At 51.7% G+C, this 24717-nt stretch overlaps 3 protein-coding genes across 6 annotated transcripts in view; 2 read left to right on the plus strand and 1 right to left on the minus strand.

Annotated features, from left to right (window-relative positions):
- The first annotated feature begins 1537 nt into the window (after positions 1–1537).
- Positions 1538–12636, plus strand: NRBP1 (nuclear receptor binding protein 1). 4 transcript variants are annotated; one of them, XM_028514646.2, is made up of 19 exons: positions 1911–2034; positions 5037–5266; positions 5454–5576; positions 5761–5862; positions 6239–6328; positions 6475–6515; positions 6885–6979; positions 7473–7496; positions 8442–8525; positions 8696–8754; positions 8911–9009; positions 10510–10642; positions 10824–10929; positions 11071–11121; positions 11213–11348; positions 11513–11566; positions 11653–11716; positions 11968–12023; positions 12102–12626. In XM_028514646.2, exons 2-19 carry the CDS (start codon positions 5057–5059, stop codon positions 12204–12206), a joined length of 1632 nt encoding a protein of 543 aa, XP_028370447.1. In that variant the 5' UTR covers positions 1911–2034; positions 5037–5056; the 3' UTR covers positions 12207–12626. The 4 variants fall into 4 exon arrangements, with proteins under 4 accessions (XP_028370449.1, XP_028370447.1, XP_028370446.1 ...); XM_028514648.2 differs by lacking the exon at positions 7473–7496 and having other exon boundaries at positions 1538–2034; positions 12102–12636; XM_028514645.1 differs by lacking the exons at positions 1911–2034; positions 7473–7496 and adding an exon at positions 4476–4512.
- Positions 12637–12720: 84 nt separating this feature from the next.
- Positions 12721–14334, plus strand: KRTCAP3 (keratinocyte associated protein 3). The gene is made up of 7 exons (XM_028514651.2): positions 12721–12811; positions 12957–13141; positions 13231–13290; positions 13459–13665; positions 13770–13904; positions 14011–14123; positions 14247–14334. Exons 1-6 carry the CDS (start codon positions 12784–12786, stop codon positions 14116–14118), a joined length of 723 nt encoding a protein of 240 aa, XP_028370452.2. The 5' UTR covers positions 12721–12783; the 3' UTR covers positions 14119–14123; positions 14247–14334.
- Positions 14335–14407: 73 nt separating this feature from the next.
- Positions 14408–24717, minus strand: part of IFT172 (intraflagellar transport 172) — a 32790-nt gene continuing 22480 nt past the window's right edge. The window contains exons 27-48 of the mRNA XM_028515680.2: positions 24209–24306; positions 23945–24080; positions 23743–23859; positions 23278–23420; positions 22425–22518; positions 22216–22280; positions 21845–22025; positions 21499–21608; positions 21253–21382; positions 19153–19251; positions 18848–18957; positions 18642–18705; positions 18443–18529; positions 18016–18132; positions 17161–17271; positions 16881–17000; positions 15961–16056; positions 15680–15739; positions 15497–15595; positions 15039–15192; positions 14764–14855; positions 14408–14559 (exon numbers count right to left, since the gene is read on the minus strand). Of these exons, the coding sequence (XP_028371481.1) occupies positions 14470–14559; positions 14764–14855; positions 15039–15192; positions 15497–15595; positions 15680–15739; positions 15961–16056; positions 16881–17000; positions 17161–17271; positions 18016–18132; positions 18443–18529; positions 18642–18705; positions 18848–18957; positions 19153–19251; positions 21253–21382; positions 21499–21608; positions 21845–22025; positions 22216–22280; positions 22425–22518; positions 23278–23420; positions 23743–23859; positions 23945–24080; positions 24209–24306 (2373 nt within the window). The 3' untranslated portion in view covers positions 14408–14469. The remainder of the gene's footprint in view (positions 14560–14763; positions 14856–15038; positions 15193–15496; positions 15596–15679; positions 15740–15960; positions 16057–16880; positions 17001–17160; positions 17272–18015; positions 18133–18442; positions 18530–18641; positions 18706–18847; positions 18958–19152; positions 19252–21252; positions 21383–21498; positions 21609–21844; positions 22026–22215; positions 22281–22424; positions 22519–23277; positions 23421–23742; positions 23860–23944; positions 24081–24208; positions 24307–24717) is intronic.

The following is a 24717-nucleotide window of genomic DNA, read 5'->3' on the forward strand; positions in this document are numbered from 1 at the left end:
ACTTCATAATAATTTTTAAAAATTAAAGTAGTAGTGCTATAAGTGCTGTCATGGAAACAAATGAAAAGAGTAAATTGAAATAGATAATGTTGTACATATAAACGTGCTTTTATTTTGAATTGTACACATATACTAATATTTACATAAAAAATTTAGAGAAATATACATCAAAGTCTTAATTATTCTGGTGAACTAGGATAATAACAAAGTTTATTTAGAAAGTCACAGAGGTAGAAGAAATAAGCTCAGGGAACAAGTTATAGAAACAAAAGAAGGGGCCCTTGGAGCTTAGGAGAGAGAAAGGTAAAGGGGGACAGGAAATGATCTGGGTGCTACCAGGAGGGGAGAGAGAGCACTGTTTGAACATTTTGAAAATGAATGAAAGGTTTAAAATAAAATGAGAGACTGAGGATGCCAAATGAGAGCTCTGTGTATTTGAAAGGGGATAGTTGAAAAGGAAATTTGATAATGCTTATGGCTCAGAGAGAAGAGAATGGCAAACTATAAGGATAATATCAACTGATATTTAATGGGTGTTTACCCACAGACCAGATGTTCCGATTGCTTTGGAACTCATGGGAAGAAAAGGTTAATCTGGAGAGAAAGAACATACTTTCTTTGATATTAGAACAGATTTTAAAAATATATTGATTTTTTACAGAGAGGAAGTGACAGAAAAATATCGATTTGTTGTTCCACTTGTTTATGCATTTATTGATTGGTTCTTGTATGTGCCTTGACCAGCGATCGAATTGGCAATGTTGGTGTATCTGGACGACACTAACCAATTGAGTTACCTGGATAGGGGTAGAACAAAGATTTTTAATCTCAATTCCCTGAAATTATATGCTAACTTTTGTGGGTAAAATGCATTTTAAAAACAAAGTTATTTCCATAACTTTGACCAGATATCTAAGAGTGTTTGAGCCTTCTGTTTCAAAAGTAAAAGAATCAAGGAAGGATGAGAGATTGGTTTTAAAATAAATGTTTTGAGGTGAAAAGATGAGAAAACTAGAGAGAGGCTTTTGCCAGATATTTTTTTTCCCTATCAGTTAAACAGGATTAGAGATTCCATTTAAGGAGTGAAATCTGATAATTATGACATACTCAAGTTCTGATGATGGGTTTATCGTTCTCCTTCCATAATACTTCTCTAATGGCAGAGTGAACTTCTATCCTTTAGGCTCCGGTGTTTAGTTTTCACAGATCGTCGGGCTCACCCAAAATCTTTCCTTTCCTCTTCCTCGCAATCAAAATTCTTTCCAAACATCTTCTCAAGGAAGTCTTATTTCATGAGTCTTACTGTTTTGGATTCTAGATTTAGCTCTTATCAACTTTCGGTAAATAGCCTAATAATGCCTTTGATTCCATTTTTTGCCGTTGTCAGCTCTCACTGATAAGTTCAATTTCTTATGAGTATCAAATGAGATGTCTGTGAAAATCTTTTGCAAAGTTTTGGCAAATATCAGTGTTATGAAATCACTAAGTATCAATGACTAATTTTCAGTGTTAACGAGTTCAGTAATTTTTTTTTCAGCTTTCTGAAAAATTGGTGCTCCGAGCAGTCTCGCCCCTAAATAATGCAAGTGGGTGGCCGCTCCTCTAGGATTGAAGATACGTCTTCGGCTCCTTTTGTCTTTCAGTCGGACAAAAACTGTCATGGCGTCTTCAAGAAGAAGGAAAGGGCCTTCCTTTCGCCCAGCGGAATCACTGGGGGGATCTGGAGTGGACGGAGAGATGGGCCCAATTTGAGACCGAAAATTATCAAATACTGAGAGGTCTCCGTGGGACAAACTCAAGGGGAGGAAGACGATCCCAGCGAACGACAGTCTACCTGGGGCACCGCCCCCTCCTGCCCCCTTGTCCAATGGAAACCCAACGGCAGTGTGGCACCGCCCATCTGTTGGCCTGGTTGCGGAGAGGGCGGGGCTCACAGTTCGGTTGCGCTGTGGAGCGCAGCTGTGAGGGAGTCTCTCTGAGCTGCGGCCCCGGAACCTGAGCTGAAGCGTAGGCTGCGGGAAGCCGAGTCGGGAGGTGAGCGCCCCGGGGACTGCGGGGGGTGAGAGGGGTCCAGCGAGAGGATGGAAATATCGGCCTCCGCGGCCTGGGGCGGTGGGACCCCGGTAGACGGGTGTCTGAAGGCGGCCCTGCTTGTTCGGCGGCCCAGGCCCGGCCCTCGGGAAATCAGGGGCTGGGTCTGGGCCCCACAATCACTGCCGGGCCATCCACCACCTCCCCAGAGTGGCGGCCACGGCAGCCCGGAATTCTGCCGGTGCGGGGCGCGAGGTCCTGGCGTTCGTGGCCACCTCGAGCCGGTGAGAGGCGGGCCCGGAGGCCTGCGGAAGCGCAGCGTCGGGGCCGCGCCTGCTCGCGGGGTCCGCGCGCCCACGGCGCGGGGGGCGTGGCCTGCGCCTCTGGCTGCGCCGCCGGGCCCTCCTGTGATGAGGTGGCCGCCCCGGCTGGCCCTGGCTTTCCCCGGCCTGCCTGCGGAGGTCGGCATTCACGTGCCGACACCTGGCGGGGCGACCTGTTGGAGTGTGAAATCCTCCCCTGAGCTTGTTGTGTGTCTGGTCGCGCAGTCCTGTAGGTCTCGGAGGCCCCCTTTAGTCGGGTCTCGGTGAGCGCAGCCCAGAGGCCTGTGGCCTGCGGCCTGCGAACTGTTGCCGAGGAGTGGCAATGCGGAGGGGCCGCAGTGGAAGAAATGCAAATCTCGGAGATGAACTTTGCAGGATGATGCGCCTACGTTTCTCAGAAGTCAGCACACCGTGCACCTCGGGGTGGCTGGAGGCGGTGTGAAGATTCCCTTTAGGGGCGTCAGTGGCCTTTTACATATGTGGTTTATGTACACCTCTGAACAACACTGGACAAAACTCCCAGTGTTGCAAAATTTCTTCATCAGTAGGGGGAGTGCTGGGCTCTTGGGCATTGCCTTTATTTTTGCCTATTCGGGAAAGATTGACAAGAGAGATAGATGACTAGCGCATTCCAAGGGCATCCCTATGATTGACAAAAGTTTGGCTTTTCTGGTGGTGCCCTACTGTGGATTAATTGTCTGTGTCCTGGGTTCAGAGATTTCTCTCCAGTCCATTGGCTACAGGCTTCCAGTATTAGAATTCCACTAAAGTTTCTTACTGTAATCTAGCTGGAAATTTTACTTTGCTGTTTGTATTCAGGATGCATTCTATAAATATAGCTGCTCTAGAAAGTAACCCATATGAACTTTTCTTAGCTACTTTTCAGGGGAAAAAGAAAGAAAATTATCTCTAACTTATTTTCTGGTGGATTACTAACACATGAAGACTGTAGCTTTCCCAGCTGATGGAATAAAATTTATGACAGTCCAGAACCTAGAAAATAACATAGGGAAAGACTGTCTTGCTAGATTTTCTGTGTAGTGCTTTATTGCCTTCTGGTACTTTCTGTAATGTCATCTGATAAAAGTCTCCTGACTTCCCATGGCTGGTGTGGTTCAGTGGATTGAGTGTGTGCTGCCAACCAAAGGGTCGCCAGTTCAATTCCCAGTCAGGGCACATGCCTGGGTTGCTGGCCAGGTCCCCAGTATTGGGCGCACCAGAGGCAACCACACACTGATTTTTCTCTCCTTCTCTTTCTCCTTCTCTTCCCCTCTCTCTAAAAATGAATTAAAAAAATCTCTTGACTTGAGTTAAATGTGGTGTAGGTTGGGGGCAGAGATGGGCAGAAGGAGGCACCCTAGAGTTCTAAAAAGAAGTAAAGATTTTTCAGATGGTTGGTGCTCACAGGCTTCTGTGTTCTGAACCGACTTAGAACAACAACTCCGTTTTCCAGGACATCATTTCATTCTGGAGAGCACTCCCTTGAGTCCAGCACACGCAGGTTCCACTTCCTTCACAGCCTTTGCTCTTAGAGAAGCGCAATATAACATTCTGCAGTTGTCCTATGACTGTCTGGACAAGTTAGTGACTTTTAGCTTTTGAGAATCCTTTTTCTTCAAGTAGCAATGCCCCTGGAAAAAAAGGTTATACCATATAGTACTTTAGTACTTGTTCTTATGGCCATTTATACTTGAAAGGAGTACCCTCTGTTAGATCCAGTTCCCCACGGGATGGTGCCTTTGAGCCATGGAAGGCTGGATGATGTATCTTGAATGACTTGTACTTCAAAGAGTATGTATGTCAGATCCAGTGCCCCAGGGGATGGTGCCTTTGGGCCTTGTGAATGAAATGAAAGCTGGAAGCTGAGTCTTACAGCTGCCTTAAATTTGTGGCTCCATGAGTATGAGTACCTTTTTTATTTTACTCACTATAATGTCTCAAACACCTAGCCCAGTGCTTGGCTCACAATAAGTGCTTAATAAACATTTGTTGAATGAGTGAGAAAAAAATGTTTTTAACCAATACCCATTGCCACACTCACATCACAGGGAAGGTGAGGTCATCAGGGATGAAGTCACTAACCACTCCCAGTCACCTGGCCCAAGGGTGGCCTCTCAGAAAGTTCCCATGTGTAGGAGGATGGATAGTGAGTGCCAAGGTCGGTTCTAGTGGGGTAGATCAGCCAAGGGTTTTCAGGGGATACATTGGGCTGAGAGAGCTACAGGTCCAGTCTTTGGGCTGGGTTATTGGAACATTTTGGGGTTTGGAGTCATGTGCTCTGAGCAGTGCCCGTGTATCTTAGTTCTTGATTCTAGTGCAAAGAGGGGTAGATAAGGATTCAGAGGGAAGGCTATTGGGTGAATACTTGCTGAGAAGGAATGGGGCCCCTGATTTTTGCTGTTCATTTGGACTGCACTAGTGGTGGCGTATACTGCCGTAAATCTTGTGTTTGCCACTCTTGGGTGGATCATCTTCAACCACAGTAGCTCCCCTCTCTGGACTAGGGGAGCAGTTAATGTGTCAGTGTTCAGACAGGACTGTTCTGCTTTGGGATTTTAAGGAAACAAAGGAGGTATGTTTTGTTTACTTTTTAATCTCAGATGAGGCTTTTAGGTTGAATGGTTATAGAACTATCCTGACCCTTTCTGCCTTCTTTTCCCATCCTTGCCCCAACCAACGCAGGCCTGAGTGTGTGTTCCAGCATGTCGGAAGGAGAGTCCCAGACAGTACTCAGCAGTGGCTCGGACCCAAAAGTAGAGTCTTCATCCTCAGCTCCTGGCCTGACGTCAGTGTCACCTCCTGTCACTTCCACGACCTCAGCTGCTTCCCCCGAGGAAGAAGAAGAAAGTGAAGATGAGTCTGAGATCTTGGAAGAGTCACCCTGTGGGCGCTGGCAGAAAAGGCGAGAAGAGGTAAGGTGTTGGTAGTATCACTTTTGGGGGAGTGAATTCTAAGGAGTTTGGACTAGAGGGGCAGATTCTAAAAGGGGCTGACCAGACTTTGAGAAGTCAGAGCCTAGGAGAAGATGATCAGATAGAGTAGTAAAACTGCGGGTGCGTGAGGTAACTTTAATTACCTTTCATTGGAATCTCTTCTCAGGTGAATCAGCGGAACGTACCAGGTATTGACAGTGCATACCTGGCCATGGATACAGAGGAGGGTGTAGAGGTTGTGTGGAACGAGGTACAGTTCTCTGAACGCAAGAACTACAAGCTGCAGGAGGTAGGTGGTGGTGAAAAGATGCAGCCTGTGGGGGGTCAGAATGCTGCTGTGAAAAGGGACTTGGTGTTGGGAGGCTGACGATGAGAGTGTGCTGCGGTTAGATCATTTCTGGAGAGGGCTAGGGAGTGGTTTTGCAGGATCCCAGTGATTCTAACCTGTAACCCACCGTCTTCCCTGCTCCCAGGAAAAGGTCCGCGCCGTGTTTGATAATCTGATTCAGTTGGAACATCTCAACATTGTTAAGTTTCACAAGTATTGGGCTGACATTAAAGAGAACAAGGCCAGGGTAAGAACTGTTTTTCCTGAGTTTGCTGCAAGCTACATTTATTGTCCCTTTTACATCCAGATATTAAAACAAGGTAATCTTGAAACAGAACTGGAGTCATCTGCTGTGGTGATGAGAGGAGGGCCTTGACTACCACCTATGCCTTTCATCTGGTTATAGACAGGGCAGAAATGAATGAAATTTTGTTCCTCCTTCCCATAGCTCAGTAGTTTTCATTGTTGTATTCAATATAAGGAAGTGGTACTAACAACAAAAGGAGAGAAGCTTAAAAAACAAAAACCCAAGCTTTGAAATTTAATATATGTGTGGTGTAGATGACACCAGGTGGGGGATCATTTTTGCTACAAGGCCTTACTGGTGCTCTTTGCCTCTCCAGGTCATTTTTATCACAGAGTACATGTCATCTGGCAGTCTTAAGCAATTTTTGAAGAAGACCAAAAAGAACCACAAGACTATGAATGAGAAGGTATGGAGGAAGGGCAGAGTTTTAAGCTGGTTTGGGGGTTTAAAAAAAGGTTATGTTAGTTATGAAGCTGATCAGGAAGGGCTGGAGGGAGCTGTGAAGAGGGTTAGAAAGGGGATTGCTGATGACCCTCGATTGCTCTCTTCCAGGCTTGGAAGCGCTGGTGCACACAAATCCTCTCGGCCCTAAGGTGAGTAGGATCTGGTTTGTCTTTCCCATATCTCCTGATTTAGTTCCTCCAAACAGATTTGAGAGCACTGTTCTGCTGCTCTGTGCTGCCTCACCCCACTTTCTTTGAGTCATACCCTGTCAAGATTAGGCCCCCATGGGTCTCTTAAAGGGTCCATCCTAATGCCCTAAGTATGATACTGTCTCCCAACTCTTTCTCCTAGTGCTTATCTAGCTATTTAACTCATCAGGCATAATGGAGATTCAGAGTGTGGGGATTATTTTTGTGGTGACCAGCAAGAGACCACCAGGCCCTTGCTCCTCTTAACCCTTGGGTTCCCCCTGCCCTTAATTTCCCAGTGGCCCCTCTAACAGCCCAGTGCCCCCACAGCTACCTGCACTCCTGTGACCCCCCCATCATCCATGGGAACCTGACCTGTGACACCATCTTCATCCAGCACAACGGACTCATCAAGATTGGCTCTGGTGAGGGGAGGGAGAGGTTCTGGGCAGGGGAGCCTCGGGATTTTGGGAACCACGGGGGTAAGATGAAAGGAACTGGGGAGAACAAAGCAAAATTCTGAGGTGTGGGCTGATGACGAGAGAAAGGACTTTCCTAGGGGTAATTCATAGGGAGAACCAGTCCACTAGTGGAAAGGGCATAGGGTCTAATTGTGTACTCTCCTAGAGGGAAACGGATAAACACAAGAGATCTTGATAGGAGGTTGGGAAAGGGCAAGAGATGGGTGTAAGGACTAACTTGAGCCTCTGGGGCCAGACCCTACCAAAGGAGGTTCTAGGCTGTGCCTGCTGTGAGTGCTTCCATTTGCCGTGTATCCGTGTGCAGTGTCTAACATCTCCGTGTGCCGTGTCTGTGTGGTATTTGTGTGACCATTTGTCGGGGGCTTGGCTGCTCCATCGCTCACAACTTTTCTCTGTTTTCCTCCCTCCCGCTTACGGGCTGCTCTGTTCCCAACAGTCTTTCATAGGATTTTTGCTAATGGTGAGAGCTCCCTCTGCCCCACGTGGGGCTCTGTTTGTGCTCCCTCTGCTCCCGTTTGCGGCTGCCCAGTGCATGCAGTCGTGGGAGCAAGCCCTGTTTCCCTGCCCCCCCCCCCCACCCCCCCGCCTAATTATGTCTGTGTGGCTTCTGCCCTACCGGCCTGCTTGCCCTTCCATAACCTGCTTGTTTCCTGTGGATTCTGCCTGGCTGGCCACTTACATCCTGGATTCTTATTCCCTCTCATCGTCAGGCTGGTTCCCTAACTCATACTGTGCTCCCAAACTCTCTGTGACCTGTAGTCATTGTTTATGATTCGAGTGAGTCCACATTGGGCCTGGCCCTGGTTCCTCGTTCAGCTCTGTGGCAGGCAATGTTGAGGGGGATAAGGGGTAGAGCAAGGACCTAAAATTTTGGGGGGGTTAAAAGTGAAACTGATTCATGGGCATTGGTTCAATTTTAAGCTATTTCTGAGTTTCAGTCAGCAGAGGTGGGCAAGAAGGAGGCTATCTTTTATCCTAGTCTCTGAGGTCAAATTGCCCTAGATTAGAAAGGGCTGCCTGTTATTTTATGCTGTTTGCAGGGTGGATGAAAGAACTAGATCCAGCATTTTCCTATGACCAGAGAGTAGATGTACCTAGGCTTGGGGGAAGAAGAACAGGTCACAAGTGAAAGTTTCCTTAGCCTGTCTTGCTCTTTAACTGGCCCAAAGCCCCCATGTACCTGTTTAGTATGGAGCCTTTGCTACTGTTGAATTAGGGACCTTCTGTGAACAGTGGTAGACCTGGGAAAGGGTGGTGCTCATGTTTAGTCTGTGGTTGATGGGAAAGGATTTGTGCCCGTTGAGGGTTAGAGACTTCAGCTGAGAATTTGGCTTTTGGGGGTCTCTCTGGAGTGCAACTGCGTTGTCGATGGTGGTCAGATTGTGGGTGTCTCCCCTACTCCCAGTGGCTCCTGACACTATCAACAATCATGTGAAGACTTGTCGGGAGGAGCAGAAGAATCTACACTTCTTTGCACCAGAGTACGGAGGTGAGGCATCCCAGTTTTTTTGCCCTCTTCCTCGCCCCAGGCTTCCACAGAATAACGTAACTGAAAGTGCTAGTCCTTCTCTACTTGCATACTGAAGTTTTTTTAAAGGCACTTCTGCTGTGCCCTGGTCCCGTCCCCTGATTCACCAGAGCCTTCTCCGTTTTCTTTAGAAGTCACTAACGTGACAACAGCAGTGGACATCTATTCCTTCGGCATGTGTGCACTAGAGGTGAGGACACCACAGCGGGGAGGGTGGTGGTGATGGAAGGGAGTGGAATTAGAAGATGGAAAGGGGAGGTGGAGGGAGCACAAGGGAGGTACTGGCCTTGAGGGAGCATTGAGGTTCTTAGTTCTCTGCTTTCTTTTTTATTCCCCCTCACTGCAGATGGCAGTGCTGGAGATTCAGGGCAATGGAGAGTCCTCGTATGTGCCACAGGAAGCTATCAGCAGTGCCATCCAGCTTCTAGAAGACCCGTTACAGAGGGTAAGCATCAGTAGGCTCACTCCCTCCTTCACTGACTTTGAAATCTTAAGTTTTTCTTTCTTTCTACCTACTGTGAATATGCTCTCTCTTAAGAGGAGGAGAACATAAAGCAGAAAGGACCGGCAAAAGCAGTAATCACTTGCTCTGGCTGGGTGGCTTAATTTGGTTGGGGTGCCATGGGGCGTGTACAGGAGGCAACTGATCGGTGTTTCTCTCTCATGTCAGTGTTTCTCTCTCTCCCTTCTCTCTCTAAAGTCAATAAATATATCCCCTGGTGAGGATTTTTAAAAAAGCAGTGAACATTTCCCTACGTGGCACCTACTATGTGTTTTGTATATACACAGGTGTGGGGATTAAGATGGGTAACTATTGGGATTAAAGATTATGGGTTAATTTAGGTGTATATATACATGGGGGTTAACTAATTTGATGGTTAACTCAGGTAATTCACATATACTCTAAGGCATCCATCTTGATTTTTTTTAATGACAGGGGCATTCTTTTTTTTTCTAAAGATTTTATTTATTTATTTTTAGAAAGAGGAGAAAGAGGGAGAGAAACATCAATGTGTGGTTGCCTCGCGCTTCCCCTGCTGGGGACCTGGCCCTGCAACCCAGGCATGTGCCCTGACGGAATTGAACCGGTGACCCTTTAGTTCACAGGCCAGCACTCAGTCCGCTGAACCACACCAGCCAGAGCCCATCTTGATATTTTTAAATAAGTCAATCAGTTTGAATTAATCAAATCAGTCATTTGGGGATACACACACACAGACACATACACCGTTGACTCTGGAACAATGCAGGGGGTAGGGATACTGACCTGAGCAGTTGAAAATCTGTGTATAACTTATGGCTCCCTTAAAACTTGAGTTGTCCCTCAGTATCCACAGGGGATTGGTTCCAGGACCCTCTGCAGATTCCAAACTCTGGGGATGCTCAAGTCCCTTGTATAAAGGGGCACAGATCAGTACACACTGTTGCCCCCCACCCCCCAACCACGGATTGAAAACAATATAGGTATTTATTTTTTTAAAAATGTAATAGTGGAACTGTGCAATTCAAACTCCTGTTGTTCAAGGGTCGGCTGTGGTTAGGGAAAGTGACCTTAAATAATGAGCTAAAATGTAAAGGATATAAGGATTAGGAGTTAGTAGGTAGACTACAGTAAGTAGAGTCAGGACAGGAGTATCCAAACAAGGATAGTTTGTAACTTGTTAGGTTAATTGTGAAAAGGAGAGACATGAAGGAAGACTAGCAGGAAGTCTTGAGGCTGGTGTGGAGTAAGTTCTCAGCTCAGTGTTAGGATGGGGTGTTCAAGAGAAAGATGAGGTATATCACCTTGTGGACCTTCAAGATCAAGAGGAGGAAAGCAGGTTAATTATCATGGGACCTATGGAGGTGGGAAGGGGGGCATTTAGAAGCGTGGGGAGATACAAAGATGCACACAGTGGGGGGTGCTTGCCAAATGCCTGCTCCACTTCCTTGATCCCTCTTCCAGGAGTTCATTCAGAAGTGCCTGCAGTCCGAGCCTGCTCGCAGACCAACAGCCAGAGAACTACTTTTCCACCCAGCACTCTTTGAAGTACCCTCGCTCAAACTCCTGGCTGCCCACTGCATTGTGGGACACCAGCGTGAGTCTCCTTGGCCCTCCTACAAATTTTCTTTCTGTCTGGAGCCTTGTTAACTGTCGCTAGCCTGCTGCCTTTCCTCTTTTACTTCCGAAGGGATTCTTAACCCCCAGGGACCTCTGTGCCTTTTGTGACATTAATATGACTGTCCCTGCATAACTTCCCATTCTGTCATGTCCTCCAGACATGATCCCAGAGAATGCCCTAGAAGAGATCACCAAAAACATGGACACCAGTGCTGTACTGGCTGAAATCCCTGCAGGACCAGGAAGAGAACCAGTTCAGACTTTGTGAGTAATTAACTGAGGGTCTGAAAGGGACAGTTGGCCAGTACCATCCTGGGGATTCTGTCAACTGTCCTTTCTCTGGGAGTGGTTGAGTCTACTATTTTGCCTGTTTCCTTCCTTCCATCTTCTCTCTTTTCTGTCCAGGTACTCGCAGTCACCAGCTCTGGAATTGGACAAGTTCCTGGAAGATGTCAGGTGAGGAGGGTGGGAAGGCTTTCTTGAGCAAGCAGGGGTGGGCATCCTCAGGCATTCAGGAGCCCGTGTGACTTGTGTAATCTCCCTTTAGGAATGGGATCTACCCCCTGACAGCCTTTGGGCTGCCTCGGCCCCAGCAGCCCCAGCAGGAGGAGGTGACATCACCTGTGGTGCCCCCCTCTGTCAAGACTCCAACACCTGAGCCAGCTGAGGTGGAGACCCGCAAGGTGGGGCTGTGTGGGTGTGGATGTTGGTATGGTCACGGTGGAAGGGAGAAGAGGACATCTCAAATAAGGCTTTGCCCTTTAGAGAAAGAACTGTGTTTCTGCTCCCTGGCAACCATGTCACTTTCCGGTCCCTACTCTGGTAACCCTCTGTCCCCTCCGTCCAGGTGGTGCTGATGCAATGCAACATTGAGTCCGTGGAGGAGGGAGTTAAACACCACGTAAGTCTGGGGGCCAGGGTTGCACAGGGTTGGGTGGCTAGAGGTGGGGCAGGGGGACCTCATTTTCTGACTATCCTATTCTCCAGCTGACGCTTCTGCTGAAGCTGGAGGACAAACTGAACCGGCACCTGAGCTGTGACCTGATGCCAAGTGAGTCTCTCCTTTCCCTCAGAGGATGGAGAGTCTAGGAGCCTTATCTGTGAGGGACATGTTCAGGGGTGGGCGAGGTGCCAGGACAGTGACATACTGGCTCACATCAAGTGGCTATGTTAGCCCCTGAAATTTAAGGGCGGAGCTGGCAGTTTTGCTTGTATCTTTCTCTCCCAGCCCGGGTAACCCAACTAGGGCTATTCTGCCCTGCGCTGTCCCCCTGTGCTCAGGCTCTCCTCTTTCTCTGTCAGACGAGAACATCCCGGAGTTGGCGGCGGAGCTGGTGCAGCTGGGCTTCATTAGCGAGGTGAGGTTTCTGCCCTGGGGCGGGGTTGGGGCTCTGCCCTGCCCGCCCCCCCCCCCCTCACTGCGCTTTCGCCCCCAGGCTGACCAGAGCCGGCTCACCTGCCTGCTGGAGGAGACCCTGAACAAGTTCAACTTCGCCAGGAACAGCACCCTCAACCCAGCCGCTGTCACCGTCTCCTCTTAGAGCTTCCTCGGGCCAGGCCCCTAGTCAGAGCTGTGGGTGCGCTAGCCGCGCTGCAGCCCCCCGCCCCTCCCCCAGTCAGTATTACCCTGTGAAGCCCCTCTCTCCTCTATTATTTAGGAGGGCTTTGGGGCTCCCTGGTTCTGAGCATCACCCTCCCCCTGCCCCTTCTCTCCCTTCCCTCTGCACTTTGTTTACTTGTTTTGCACAGACGTGGGCCTGGGCCTTCTCAGCAGCCGCCTTCCTGTTGGGGCTAGTGGCTGATCTGCCGGCTCCTGCCAGCCTGTGTGGCAAGGAGGCCCATGGGCGCCGGGGAGCTGAGTTCCACAATCCCGCTGGGTGGAGGGGCGGGAGAGAAGGGTGGTGCTGCAGTGGTGGCCCAGGGGGCCATTCCATTCGCCTCAGTTGCTGCTGTAATAAAAATCTACTTTTTGCTAAGAGCGTCCTGTGTGCGCGCGCATGCCTCGCCGCTAGGGGGAGCAGGCCGGAGGCCGGGCCTTCAGGTGGCAGTGGGCGGGGCCAGCCTCCAAGTGCGGGCGGGGCGGGGCCAGGTAGAACTGCCTGGCCCGGCGAAGGGACAATGCGGTGCTGCCGCGCCTGCAGATTCGGTAACTTACCGCTCCTTTGGTCTCGGTCTCCTGTACTCATCCGAACCCCTCCCAAGCTCCCGGGGCCCCCGGGTAGCTGGGGTAACCGCGCGGGCTTTCCTGGTTTCCCTTGGGCTCAGGCTTGCCCCTCCCCCGCGCTCCGCAGACGCAGCCCGAGGCCCTTGGCGGCTTATGCGCGTGGGCCTCGCCCTCATCCTGGTGGGCCACGTGAACCTGCTGCTGGGGGCCGTGCTGCATGGTACCGTTTTGCGGCATGTTGCCAACCCCCGAGGTGGCGTCACCCCAGAGTACACCACGGCCAATATCATCTCTGTGGGCTCAGGGCTGCTGGTGAGTGTGACGGGCGAGCTGAATTACGGGGCGGGCGGCGTGCCCTGCCCAGAACAACCTGGGCCTCATTCGGGCTTTGTGTCTTCTAGAGTGTTTCCTTGGGACTTGTGGCCCTCATGGCATCCAGGAATCTCTTTCGCCCACGACTGGTGAGGGGGGATTCCTGCAGCTTAAATGAGGGGGCCTCGAGTCAGGGAAATGGGGGCTGACTCAACTTCAAGTGGGGAGGAGGAGCCCCGAATAGAGAGACCCAGTGGGAGAGTCAGTGGGACAGCCAGCCACCCCAGGCTGCTCACCCGATCTCCCGACCCTGTCAGCACTGGGCCCTGCTGGCAGTAGCTCTGGTGAACCTGCTCTTGTCCGCTGCCTGCTCCATGGGCCTCCTCCTCGCTGTGTCACTTACTGTGGCCAATGGTGGCCGCCGGCTCATTGCCGACTGCCATCCAGGACTGCTGGATCCTTTGGTACCACTGGATCAGGGGTCTGGACACGCTGACTGCCCCTTTGACCCCACAAGAATCTATGTGAGTGTGTCTTAGCTTTGCAGCCCCCAAAGCCTTGTTCCCATTTGCCACTCCTGCCCTGCTCCTTCCTAGTCTGCCCTCCATCCTTCCTCTTCACCTTTCAGGATACAGCCTTGGCTCTCTGGATTCCTTCTCTGCTCATGTCCGCAGTGGAGGCTGCTCTCTCAGGTTACTGCTGTGTGGCAGCCCTCACCCTCCTTGGGGTTGGACCGTTCAGGAAGGAAAGGCTACAGGGGCAGGTAAGGAAGGTGAACAGGAAGGGTTCATGCAACACAGATTGGCTGTGTTGAAAAGGTGCTGGACTGTAATTCAGGGCCAGAGTACTAACTCCACTCTCTCCTGCAGCTGGAGGAACTGAGAGAGCTTGAACATCCTAAATGTAATAGGCAGGATAGTGAGCAGCTGCTGGGTCAAACTCAAGAAATCCAGGCATCACAGAAAAGCTGGGTTTAGGACAGGTAATTGGCCATGAGGATTGTGGCCTGGGAGAGGGCAGGGGCAGGGAACTGCTCTTAGAATTGAGTCTAGTCCCTTGCTCTCCTGCTCGAGCTCTGACCCAGGTTCTCCCTTCTGTCAAGCAGGTGCTGCTAATCCAAAGACTCAGTCCACACGGCTTTCCACTGACCTCTAGGATGACATAAACATTGTAATAAAAGAACTTTTCTTCTACTTGATTCTGATTGGGGGGGAAAGGGCACTGGGCTGGTATTGAGGGTGACCTTGATCAAAGAATACAGCAATCTCTGTTAGTCACAAGAGTTTAATGAAGGAAAGAACTCAGTATTCCTCCCTGAGCTCTGCCAGTCACTGAAAGGAAAAGCTGGTGCTCGGGAGCCCTCCGCACCACTGACTAATGAATTTCAGTACGTCCTGGCACACCGGGCTGTGGGAGGTCTGTGAGCAAACAGAAAGAACGTCAGAGGAACTCATCAGGGCTGAGAAAAACATGCCTGCTCTAAAGAAAATCAGCTCCATCAGCGTGGGCAGCCGGGTTCGGGGCCTGCACCTGTCTTCTTGACAGTCCCACCCACCCGTCTAGTGGTCTGTTTTCTGCAGCGCTGCTCTCCCTGCCCCACCCTGTAAGTCTCCTGCTCAAACCTTGATAGCCATAAGGAACTTATTCCAGTTGTCCTTATTAGCCGCCTTCCCTGGCCGCTTAAATTCAATTTTATTCCTCAGAATGGGGTATCCTGTGGGGGAAGAAAAAAAGATGAACTGGGGTTTGAGAGGGATTGAGGGGGAAAACAAAGATGAATTGAGGGGTAGGGAGTAGGATGTTCTACATCCTTTACTGAACCACAGGAGAGTCGACCCTGCTGTTTCCCCCTCCCTTCCACCTACTCCAGAATGCACGGCGCTCTGGGGTTCTGTACCTGTAATGAGGCAGGGCAGTGCCCGAACGCCAGTGCTCGCCGCCACCAGGGAAGCCTCGTAGGCACCGCGTTCATCCCGAGGTAGGACCTGCTCTAGCCGCTGGTCCATTGAGACTGTGAGCACCCAGTCTCGAACCTCTTCTCTCTGAGCCTCCTGGGAAGGACGCAGGGAGCAGCAGCTTCACACAGGGCAAGGCAGGGCAAATGGTGGGCGGCAAGTGGGGAGGATTGCTAAGCCTCGTCCTTTCACCCATGAATGGTCCTCTTTGAATTAGGGGTCCCAGTCACAGCCTTAGCTCTTTTACTCTGCTTCTACTGTCACTAAAGGACCAGTGAGGACTGAGGCCGTGGTTGACTGACGACCGGTACAAAGTGTTGGGAGGACCATCCTAACATGGCCTCCCTTCTCAGTGCATGTGTACTGGTGAGCCTCCCCTTCTCCAGTCGTGTGTCCTTACTGGTACGTGCTGCTTGGCTGGCAGAGGCACTTCGAAGGGAATGTCTGTGTCCTGAAAGTCAGAGTGGTCAAGGGCATCCAGAGTCCCTTCCTCGATTGCCTGTGGCAGGGTAAGCTGTCATGAGATAGGCACAGCTGTGACCAGCACAACCTCCCCGCCTGCGGGCACCACCTCCCTACTCACATCCGTCAGATCCAAAAAGCGGTTGAGGAAGATGAATGCCATGTTCTCCCAGCCAACTGCCTGCAACAGAGAAAAGTTGCAAGTGGGGGTGAGCAGCTGGGCTTGGATGCTGCTTTTACAGGATGCGGGGGAAGAATCCAGGAAGATACAGGAAACGGGTATCCTCCATAACGTCAGCCCCACAGGCAGCTCTGCTCTTCCTGAGCAGACGGGATTAAGTCTGCCTTCCAACCTCGGATTTCCTTATCTCCTCAACCGCACCCTTCCTCCTCCCAGCTCACCTTGGCTGCAACGCCTGCTTCGTAGAAGGCCTTGTCTGCAGGTAGTAGCTGGGTGTGACGTAAAAGTGAAACAGAAAGCTTGGCAGCCACCGTTTCCTACAGATTAAAGTCAGAGCGTTATGACCTTGGCCCTTCGTGGCCAAGCAAGCAGACCAGTGATCTTATGACTCAGGCAGCCACGGAGCCGGAAAACCAACCATCATTACCAAACTGCGCTGGGTCTCCAGCTGTTCTGGGTCTTAGTTATTTTCATCTGCACAGGACTGGGCACAGATGACTTCTAAATTTCCTTCCACGTCTAGAATTCTACCAACCAAGTGCATGAAATCATGACACAACATTGGTTTTGAGCCAGCGTGCTACAAGAATTTTTAAAACATGCAATACCTGACCATTGAGTCAGGGGCTGCCCTCTTTTCCCTTAGATTGTCACATAAAAAAATGACAACAGCCAACACAACAATAGCCACCTGGTGTGAGTGAGTCAAAAATTATACCTGTTTTTTTGTGTCAGATTGTCAACATATTTTTTGGTGTGCCACAGAATTTTAGTAATTAGTTTATGTGATGAAAAAGATTGAAAATTGCTGGTATATTACTGGATGAAAAGGGTTGAAAATCGCTACAGTACATTGAATACTATGATGAACAAGCCAAAGGTAGGTGTAAGAGAGGCCGATGCAGAGATCATGGGATCTGAGTGTTAAAGCGTAATGAGGCTGGAGCTGTGTGAGCACACAGCCCTAAGAAGATCAAAGGCAGGGAGAAAACCATCTCAGCAGGGAGTCAAGATTTATTTAAACAGAAAAGAAGCTAGGAGAGAACTGGGTCAAGCTTGAGAACCCAGAACTTGAATTCAGTCAATTTAACGCGTTTGAAGGAGCGCCCACAAGCCCTAGTGCCCCTCCCCGCCACCTCACCAGCTGTTTGACACTCTGGGCTGCAGAGCGGGCGGCATAGTAGTGAGCGATCAGCAGCATCGTCTCAAACTCCTCGTGGGCTGCAGAGTTGGCCTCACTGGACTTCACCAGGTTTTCACACTAGAGCAGGCAGAGAGTATAACCTGGGTCAGGGGTTGGAGTACCAGGCCACAGAGTGGTCAACTGGTGGCCACCTGGACAGAGGAAGATACAATACATGAGAGGTTTAAGGGCAGGAAAGGAGACAAGACAGGGACACTAGTCGGCCCGACTTGCGCACCAGGTTGAAGAGGACATCCCGGAGGTCAGCCCAGGTGTGGTAGGCCTCAGCGCTGTTGGTCCCGGGTGAGCTCACCACGTCGGTGAAGATCCTTTTGTAGATGTTGAAGTTCTGAAGGGAGCGGGGTGAGAGGAGCTGAGTGAGGTGGGGACGGCTCGAGAGCAAGTCAGTGGAAGTGGGTCAAAGAAAGGAAAACGGGCTGTAATGTGCATGGGGAGGAACTGCGGGACAGTGATGGAGAAAGTGTTATTTTTTATGAAAGAGAATTAGGAGTAAGCAAATACTCTTTTTCAATTTTAATTTTTGATTTTAGCAGGGGGAGGGAGGGAGAGAAACATCTAGCAGCTGCCTTCCGCAAGCTTCTCCATCAGGGACCAAGGGACTGAATCTGCAACCCAGGTGTGTGCCTTGACCGGGAATCGAACCAGCAACCTCCTGGTTTGCAGGACGATGCCCAACCCACTGAACTACACCGGTGGGGGTGAAGATAACTATTTCTTACTAACTGGTGCTCTGTGACTGCGGGGAAATGTGGGATTGCGTTCCAGAGAGCTGTGATGCTCAGATGGGCCAGCGGTGTACCTTCACTGGGGGCAGTCAAGGCCCTGGAGGTTGGTGTGGGATTCATTTCTGAAAGGCTGTTCCCTGTGTAGTAGGTAAAAGCTTGGGAGGTTGGTGTTTCCTCAAAGGGTAAATCTCCAGAGGCCATTTGTTTTGGAGAGACTGCGTGGGGTCTCTGGGCCTGACACTGATCAAAGAATCCCTAACAAAGACAGCTCCTGAGGGGAGGGTGGTTCTCGAGGAGAAGGAAACAATTTCTTGAGGAGACGTTCACCCCAAGGAGCAGGCTGGTACCTGTGGGTTAGCAGGGGCTCCGTGTTGCACATACAGGGCCAGTGCCTGGGCGTAGGCACCCTCTCGGATCAGGTGAGTTGCATACAAAGCCACGTACTTGTGCAGAATCTTGTAGTTCTATCCCGGAGGTGGGGAAAGCATGGGAGAGGTTGGGATTAGCAAGACCAGACAGTGTGTATGGGGGGGGGGGGGGGGGGGGGGAGCCGGTAACTTGAGACTGTGGATTTGTTTAGTAGGCAAAGGGCACGTGCCAGCCGGCCCCCTTGGCCTCTGACCCTGATTTCAGAGTGTGGAAGACTAGGCGCTCTGCAGTTGATCGGGCGTCTCTAGGGTTTGGGCTTTCAGGAAGTAAGGGACAGGTAGGGGCAGGTGGGGGGTCCTGGGAACACGTACAGAAGAGCTGGGAATGGGAGGAAGAGAGTGGTACCTGCTTGGTGGCTGTTTCGATGCACTTGTCCCACTGGCCCTGCTCCACGTACAGGTCCAGGGCGGCCACCACATCCACACCCACCAGCTACGGATCCGTCGAAAAGACAGAGTTAGGGGAGAGGGGTGAGGGGGAGAAGAGGGCAAGAATCTCAAGCCCCCTTCTGTGTTCTGCCCCCTGCTAGCTCCTCAAGTCTCACCGAGTCCACTTTGCCCTGGTCCTTGAGGAAGTCTTTATAATGCTGGTCCACATAGTCCTCGTACCTGCGAAGATGTGCAGAGATCTCACACTCCATGGTCCCGGGGGGGGTCTCACGTCACACTCTTCCCACGAGAACTTTCTCTAATCTTAGTTTTTACAAAAGAAGTAAGAGAATTTCCCAGGGAGAAGGGGCAGCAAGCTCACCGGGGATCTAACTCCTTGGCTACGCGCTTGGCCTTGTTCCACTCCTCCGCCTCCATGAAAGCGTCGATGGCTTCCTTGACTAGGTCCAGGTTCAGATAGAGCTCCGCAGCCTGCATGGAGGGAAACCTGAGATGGGGGACCATCTTTCCTGCCCACGCCTCTCAGTTCGCCCTCTGTGAACCCTTCCCTCAGTGTCCCCACAACTGCACGCCACGCCTGCCGAGGCACACCTGCCTGGGTGTCGATGTCTCCATTCCCCAGCCTCTGCAGAACCCGTGTCTCTTCAGCCCCAGCACCCTACTTACTGCACAGTGCTTCCCAATTCCAATCAGCTGGGGTCCTACAGCCCGAACCACTTCCAGACTGCGCTGCGGAGGCAGAAACTTGATGGAGAGCTCGGCTGCCTGTGTGGTTGAACAGAAGAGGGAGACGGGTGGGAGGGACAAGGACCGCTGGGGATCTTCAGCCTGGTCTGTTTTCTCCCTCCAGTTGCCAACTTGCTCTTTTCAATGAACTCTCCCTCACCGTCCACCCTCCTAGGAAAAGCCCGCCTGGTGGGCCATCAGCACCTCCTGGCTCATCCTCTTTCAGACACTCCTTGCTGTCTAAGGTCACTGTACTTGGTCCTGTCACCTTCGACAAACTGGTTTCTCAAGTTCTTTGTCACAAATAGGATCTTGGTAACACGGTGTAGGTAAAGAAACCCTAAATAGCAGTCCAGGACGTTTTGTAAATATTCGTGTGGGGCTTCTCTGAGCCTCAGTTTCTGCACGGTAAGAATGATGGTTGGTCCAGACTCGCAGTGTCCAGAACAGCGGCCACCAGTCCCGTGTGGCGTCCCAGCTGGGACGTGCTGTGAGCCTGCACGCACACTGCATTTCGAAGACTTAGTACGGAAAAAGAAGTATACCGTACGTATCTCAACACGTGTTTATACTGATTGCATATTGGAATAATAGTTTAGGTATGTTGGGTTAGGTAAAATGTTGTATTTTCACCTGTTTGTTTTTACTCATTTGAATGTGGCTACTAGAAAATGTTCAATTACGTGTGTGACTTGCATTACATTTCTGTTGGACAGTGCTGGTCTAGGTGACCTTAGAGACACCTTCCAACCTACAGTCAGTAACTCTACAAACCCTAGTGTTCCATAAGCTCACTCTGTTTCCACTGTGATGCTGACAGCCTCCCCAGATTTTAATTTCCATGTGGCCTAATTTAGCTACAGACCACGCTAGTCCTCCTGGTCTTTCCCCCACCTGTTCTTGCCTGTCTTTCTTCACCTGCCAAATCCTTGGGAGCTTAAAGTGCCCCCACCAGGAAGCCATCCTCTGCCCAATCTGAACAAGGTATAGTCGTGCACAGACCCCAGTAAGCAATGCCTCAGAATAAGACACAGCAGATGCTTAATAAATATTATACTTGCTGGTTAAAATCCACTAAACTCTGCCCTGGCTGGTGTGGCTCAGTGGATTGAGTGTGGGCCTGCAAACCAAAGGGTCACCAGTTTGATTCCCAGTCAGAGCACATGCCTGGGTCGTGGGCCAGGTCTTCAGTAGGGGGTGTGTGAGAGGCAACCACACATTGATGTTTCTCTCCCTTTCTCTCTCCCTTCCCCTCTCTCTAAAAACAAATAAAATCTTTAAAAAATAAGAGTAAAATCCACTGAACTCTCAGAACAATCATCACTCCTTCTTTTTACTTCCTTCCCCTCAGCTTCTACGGGCCGTTCAGTGACAAGGCCTCAGAAGCCTAAGGGAAATTCTGCAAGGGCACCACCGCACCAGCACTTTATTTAGGGGGCTGATCAATCTCACCGCCCATAGCACCTAATACCACATTTGCCTGAATCTAAGGCACATCATTGAAACTGTACACGGATCCCAATGTCAAAGACACTAACATGTGACTGTTTATATGTCCTAGAATTGATGAAACACATTGGCTTGGCTTGGTCTGCTGGAGGCTTCTTTCCAGGTGCTGGGTGGAGGGGAGCCTCTGCTTCCTCCCTGAGCTCCATCTGGCTCCAGCTCCGGGCCCTAGAATTTGCCTCCCAAAGCCTCCCAGGCCCCTGCAGCCCCCGGAGATCTCAACCTTCTCTGAACTTCACTTTGAACCACATGCTTTAGTGGTCACTGAGTGATCACCTCATTCAGATACAGTATTAATGAAATGAGCCACATGTCTGTCTAAATTGCCCCAATTTCTTACTGTCAGGGCTGTCAGACACCCCCTTTTATAGCCTTCGGAGGTTCTGGACCTAACATCTAGCAAGCACTCAACAGATACCTATGACCCGACTGAAAACAGAAAGACCGGAGAAAAGCGATGAATGTCTGCAAAGGAATGCTGGGCGTGGATGGCGCCTGGGGAGGTGGCAGCCAGGCAGGGCGTGGCGGCCTCACCTTCATCCAGCACTTCTCTACCAGGCTGCTGCTCCCCACGTCCCGCACTTTGAGGTAGCAGTCGACGGCACGGCTGTACTCCCCGGCCTGCTCCCACTGGCGAGCTTGTTCCACCAGCCCCTCCATGCCCCTGTGAAGATGGCACTGCTCGTGACGGGAACGGGCAGGGGCGGCGTGGCCTATCCTGTGCGCACTTTATGACCCACCCCCAGCCCTGCCCACATTTCCCGGCCCCTGGCTTCATACCTGGCCCCCTTCTTGGTAGCTTCCCGCTCATACTCTTCCTGCAGAGCCTCCAGCTGGCCAGGCACGTAGTCCTTGCAGATCCGCAGGGCATCGCTCCATAATCCAGCCTCCTGCTCAGATGTCCAGGTATCGGGAGGGAAGAGGAAGAAATGACAGCTTCCTATGGCTACCTATGTGGCACAGCTCCCCAATTCCCAGGTCTTGAACCTCTTTCCTCCTTCCACTGTCTCTCCTTCCCCGCCCCAGTGCTAGCCTGATCTTTCTCGGTACCAGAGGTCTGTGCAGCGCTCTGTGGGCTCAGATATGCCCTTCCCCTCCCCTCACGGCCCTGACGCCGGTGTCCCACCTTATAGTAATTGAGGGCCAGGCCTGGTCTCTGGGCCCGAAGCAGCAGTCCTTCCGCTTTCTGAAAGTCCTTCTCCTCCAAGGCCACCCGGGCCTGCCCCACGAGCACCTCAGCGACGCTGTCAGGGTCGTGGGCCTCGGCCACGCGCTGAGCGGCCTCCCAGTCCTGGTTGTGGACAAACCTGCCCCCAGATGGGGACCCAGGAGAGGCTAAGCACGGGGCTGAGGCCTCGACGGCGGGAACAAACGGGCACGCCACTGAAGGGCACACCGTTCACCGGGACTAGGTTTGGGAGAAGGCGAGGGGGACAGTGAGGGGCCCTGGGGCCGGGCTCGGGGGGACAGGATTTTGGAGTTTCTGGGGTCACTCACATGAGGACTGCTTCCTTGGGTTTGCCAGCCCTGATGAATTCCGCTTCAGCCTCTTCAAATTTACCCTATAGGAAGAGCGGGGCAGGCGCACGTGATGAGGAGATTGGCGTCACAGGCAGCCGTGGGAACCCCTGGCGCAGTGGGCTGGGGGGTGGAAAGGAGACCCCGTGGTCAGGGTCAAGGGCACTGGAGAAGGATGGCATCCATACCTCATCCTCCAGGTACATAGCGTATCGGAGATGAATCTCGGGGGTTTTGTGCTTGAGGGCCAGCCGGGAGAGCTCAAAAGCAAAGTCAAAGGAGCTGAAAGGGAAGGTGCAGAGAAGGTTCGCCTACTCAGTACTTCCTTTTATAAGAGAAAGAGCAGGCAAGAGAAAACAGAAGAGGCAAGAAATGAGGGAAGGGAGAGATTAAGAAAGACAATTGCCGGAACGGATACAGAAACACAGGGAGACGTGAAGAAACGTAGGCACGCAGTCTGGTCATGGTCACATGACCGTCGCCGTGGATCAGGACGCACTTGGAAAAGCCTGTGCTCCCCCGAGACTAGCCGCGGGGACGAGCGGGATGGGCGGGAGGCAGGGGAAGGGGCAGCGGGCCTCACAGGGCCGCAACCGCCGCCTCCTCCCGAGCCACGTCTACGGTCGCAGAGAAACCGTCTCTTGGAGACGCGTGACACTATCCTCAGCACTCTGACTGACGCAGGGCTACTGCTGGCATCTGTGACACTTACTTGAGAAAAGCTCATTTTGCATTTAACGGAGTCACACTTCTGTTACTCAGAAGTAAGATACTGGCTTAGCGCATTTTAGCTTTAAAAGCTCTCTCTCTCTCCACTTTTATTCTCAGAACAGCCGAAGATTAAACACTGTTCTGAGACGAGGGGAAGAGTTACTAATTCATTCTTCCCTCTCTGTCAGGGCCTTCCAAGGATCTCTCCTGATCACACTTCTTCACTCGGCCTCAGGTTTTAGAAATGCTTTTGAGTTACGCCTCCGTCCTCTTCCTCAGCGTGGAGGCTCTGCCTGGAACGGGGCCGGGAGAGACGGCTCAGCGCCTCACCAGTTGTCGGCTGCGTGGTCCACGGCAGCTTCTAGGAGTCCCAGCTTGTTAAGCAGTCGAACCGCAGCCTCTCCTCCCAGGCTCTTGGCCCACAGATAGGCCACGTGTTTGTGTGCATTAGGTCCTCCGTGGGCCTTGGCCACCTGTAAAGCAAAGCCACTTGGCAGCCCGCCAGTGCAGGGATGTGGGGCTGCTCCCTTCTCGCCTCTGACCCGCCCTCGGCTGCAGCAGGGATCAGGTACCGGGGCAAGAACAACAGGAAGGAGGCTGAGTTTCTGGGTCTCTTAACCTGTTCACGGGCCAGGGACGGATTTCAGATGGTCTACAAACCCTTAAAAGATTGCATGAGAAATTCTGGGCATAGGTGGGGACGTGTTTCAGAGGCCCATGCCCGGAGCAGAATTAGACGGCCACTTGAGGGTGGGGAAGGAGGGCTGTGCCCCCAGTGTGGCCTGGATCCCTTACCCGGTAGGCCTCTTCCCAGAGCCCATTAGACCGGTACATGTTCACGGTTGCCTTCCATTCCTGGGCCTCGAGGTAGTGGTACTCGGCCTCCGGAAGTCGGCCCTCAGCCTCCAGCTCCTGTGGAGGGGTGGGTCAGCACGGAGAGAGAGGCCGGTGCGGCCTGTCTGACGAAGAGGTATGCAGGGGCAGAGGAAGGGCTCACCTTGCCCAGGTGGAGGTGTGTGTCACTGAGGAGGTCTGGGTGGTGCTTCCCCACCAGGCGGATCATGTCATCATACAGCTTGTGTTTTTTGAACATGGTGATGGCAAGATCAGGCTCTTCCACTGTCACATACAGCCTGGGGGAAGGAGACACTACTGGGGCCTCCTAGACCCACGTTCCTGCCGCCAGGGTCACTCCTGCACAGGACACGCCCTCAGACCCCGTCTCCCTCTCCCTCCACATGTCCTCGGGGCCCCTGCTCACCTTTCAGCCTCGCGGTACTTGCCCTGCTTCTCCATCTCCTGCGCCTGGGTGATGTACAGGACCGACACCTCTTCTGGCCTCATGCACTTCGTCGCCAGCTGTGTGCACAAAGCAAGAGTAGTCACGGGTGCCAGTTCCTGAGTGAAGTGGGGCTGAAGGGAACCTGTCTCCACAGACCTCTGAACTCTCCACCGCGCACAGGAGTGTGGTTACTGCCACCCTCCCGGACAGCGCTGGGAATTCAAGTCCGTAAGAAGCCAGGCAAGGACTGTATTGCACTAAGGCAGGAGGGTCAGAGATGCCGTGTGCTGGGGGCCTCTGTTCCCGCTCCTACTGAGGCCACCGGGTTCTGGGAGCGGGAGTGAGAACACGGCTGCCAGGGCCGCCGGAGCGGCAGGAGTGGTGTTCCTGATTCCCCAGCTCCCAAGACTGCCTGCGCTTCCGACTTACAGGTTTGGGGACACGGGTCTCTCTTTTTCCTTGCCTTTCCCTGTGGCTAGGGATCAAAG

The sequence above is a fragment of the Phyllostomus discolor genome, chromosome 6 (genome assembly GCF_004126475.2).
Source record: "Phyllostomus discolor isolate MPI-MPIP mPhyDis1 chromosome 6, mPhyDis1.pri.v3, whole genome shotgun sequence".
NCBI classification, from domain to species: Eukaryota; Metazoa; Chordata; class Mammalia; order Chiroptera; family Phyllostomidae; genus Phyllostomus; species Phyllostomus discolor.

Excerpts from the sequence above, each read along its gene's own strand:
- NRBP1 (XM_028514645.1), top strand. The coding sequence starts at position 4,482 with ATGTGTAGGAGGATGGATAGTGAGTGCCAAG. Across the intron at positions 5,577-5,760 it reads AGAACTACAAGCTGCAGGAG|GAAAAGGTCCGCGCCGTGTT; the intron begins GTAGGTGGTGGT and ends CCCTGCTCCCAG. Across the intron at positions 12,024-12,101 it reads AGCTGGGCTTCATTAGCGAG|GCTGACCAGAGCCGGCTCAC; the intron begins GTGAGGTTTCTG and ends TTTCGCCCCCAG.
- KRTCAP3 (XM_028514651.2), top strand. The coding sequence starts at position 12,784 with ATGCGGTGCTGCCGCGCCTGCAGATTCG. Across the intron at positions 12,812-12,956 it reads CTGCCGCGCCTGCAGATTCG|ACGCAGCCCGAGGCCCTTGG; the intron begins GTAACTTACCGC and ends CGCGCTCCGCAG. Across the intron at positions 13,291-13,458 it reads ATCTCTTTCGCCCACGACTG|CACTGGGCCCTGCTGGCAGT; the intron begins GTGAGGGGGGAT and ends CGACCCTGTCAG.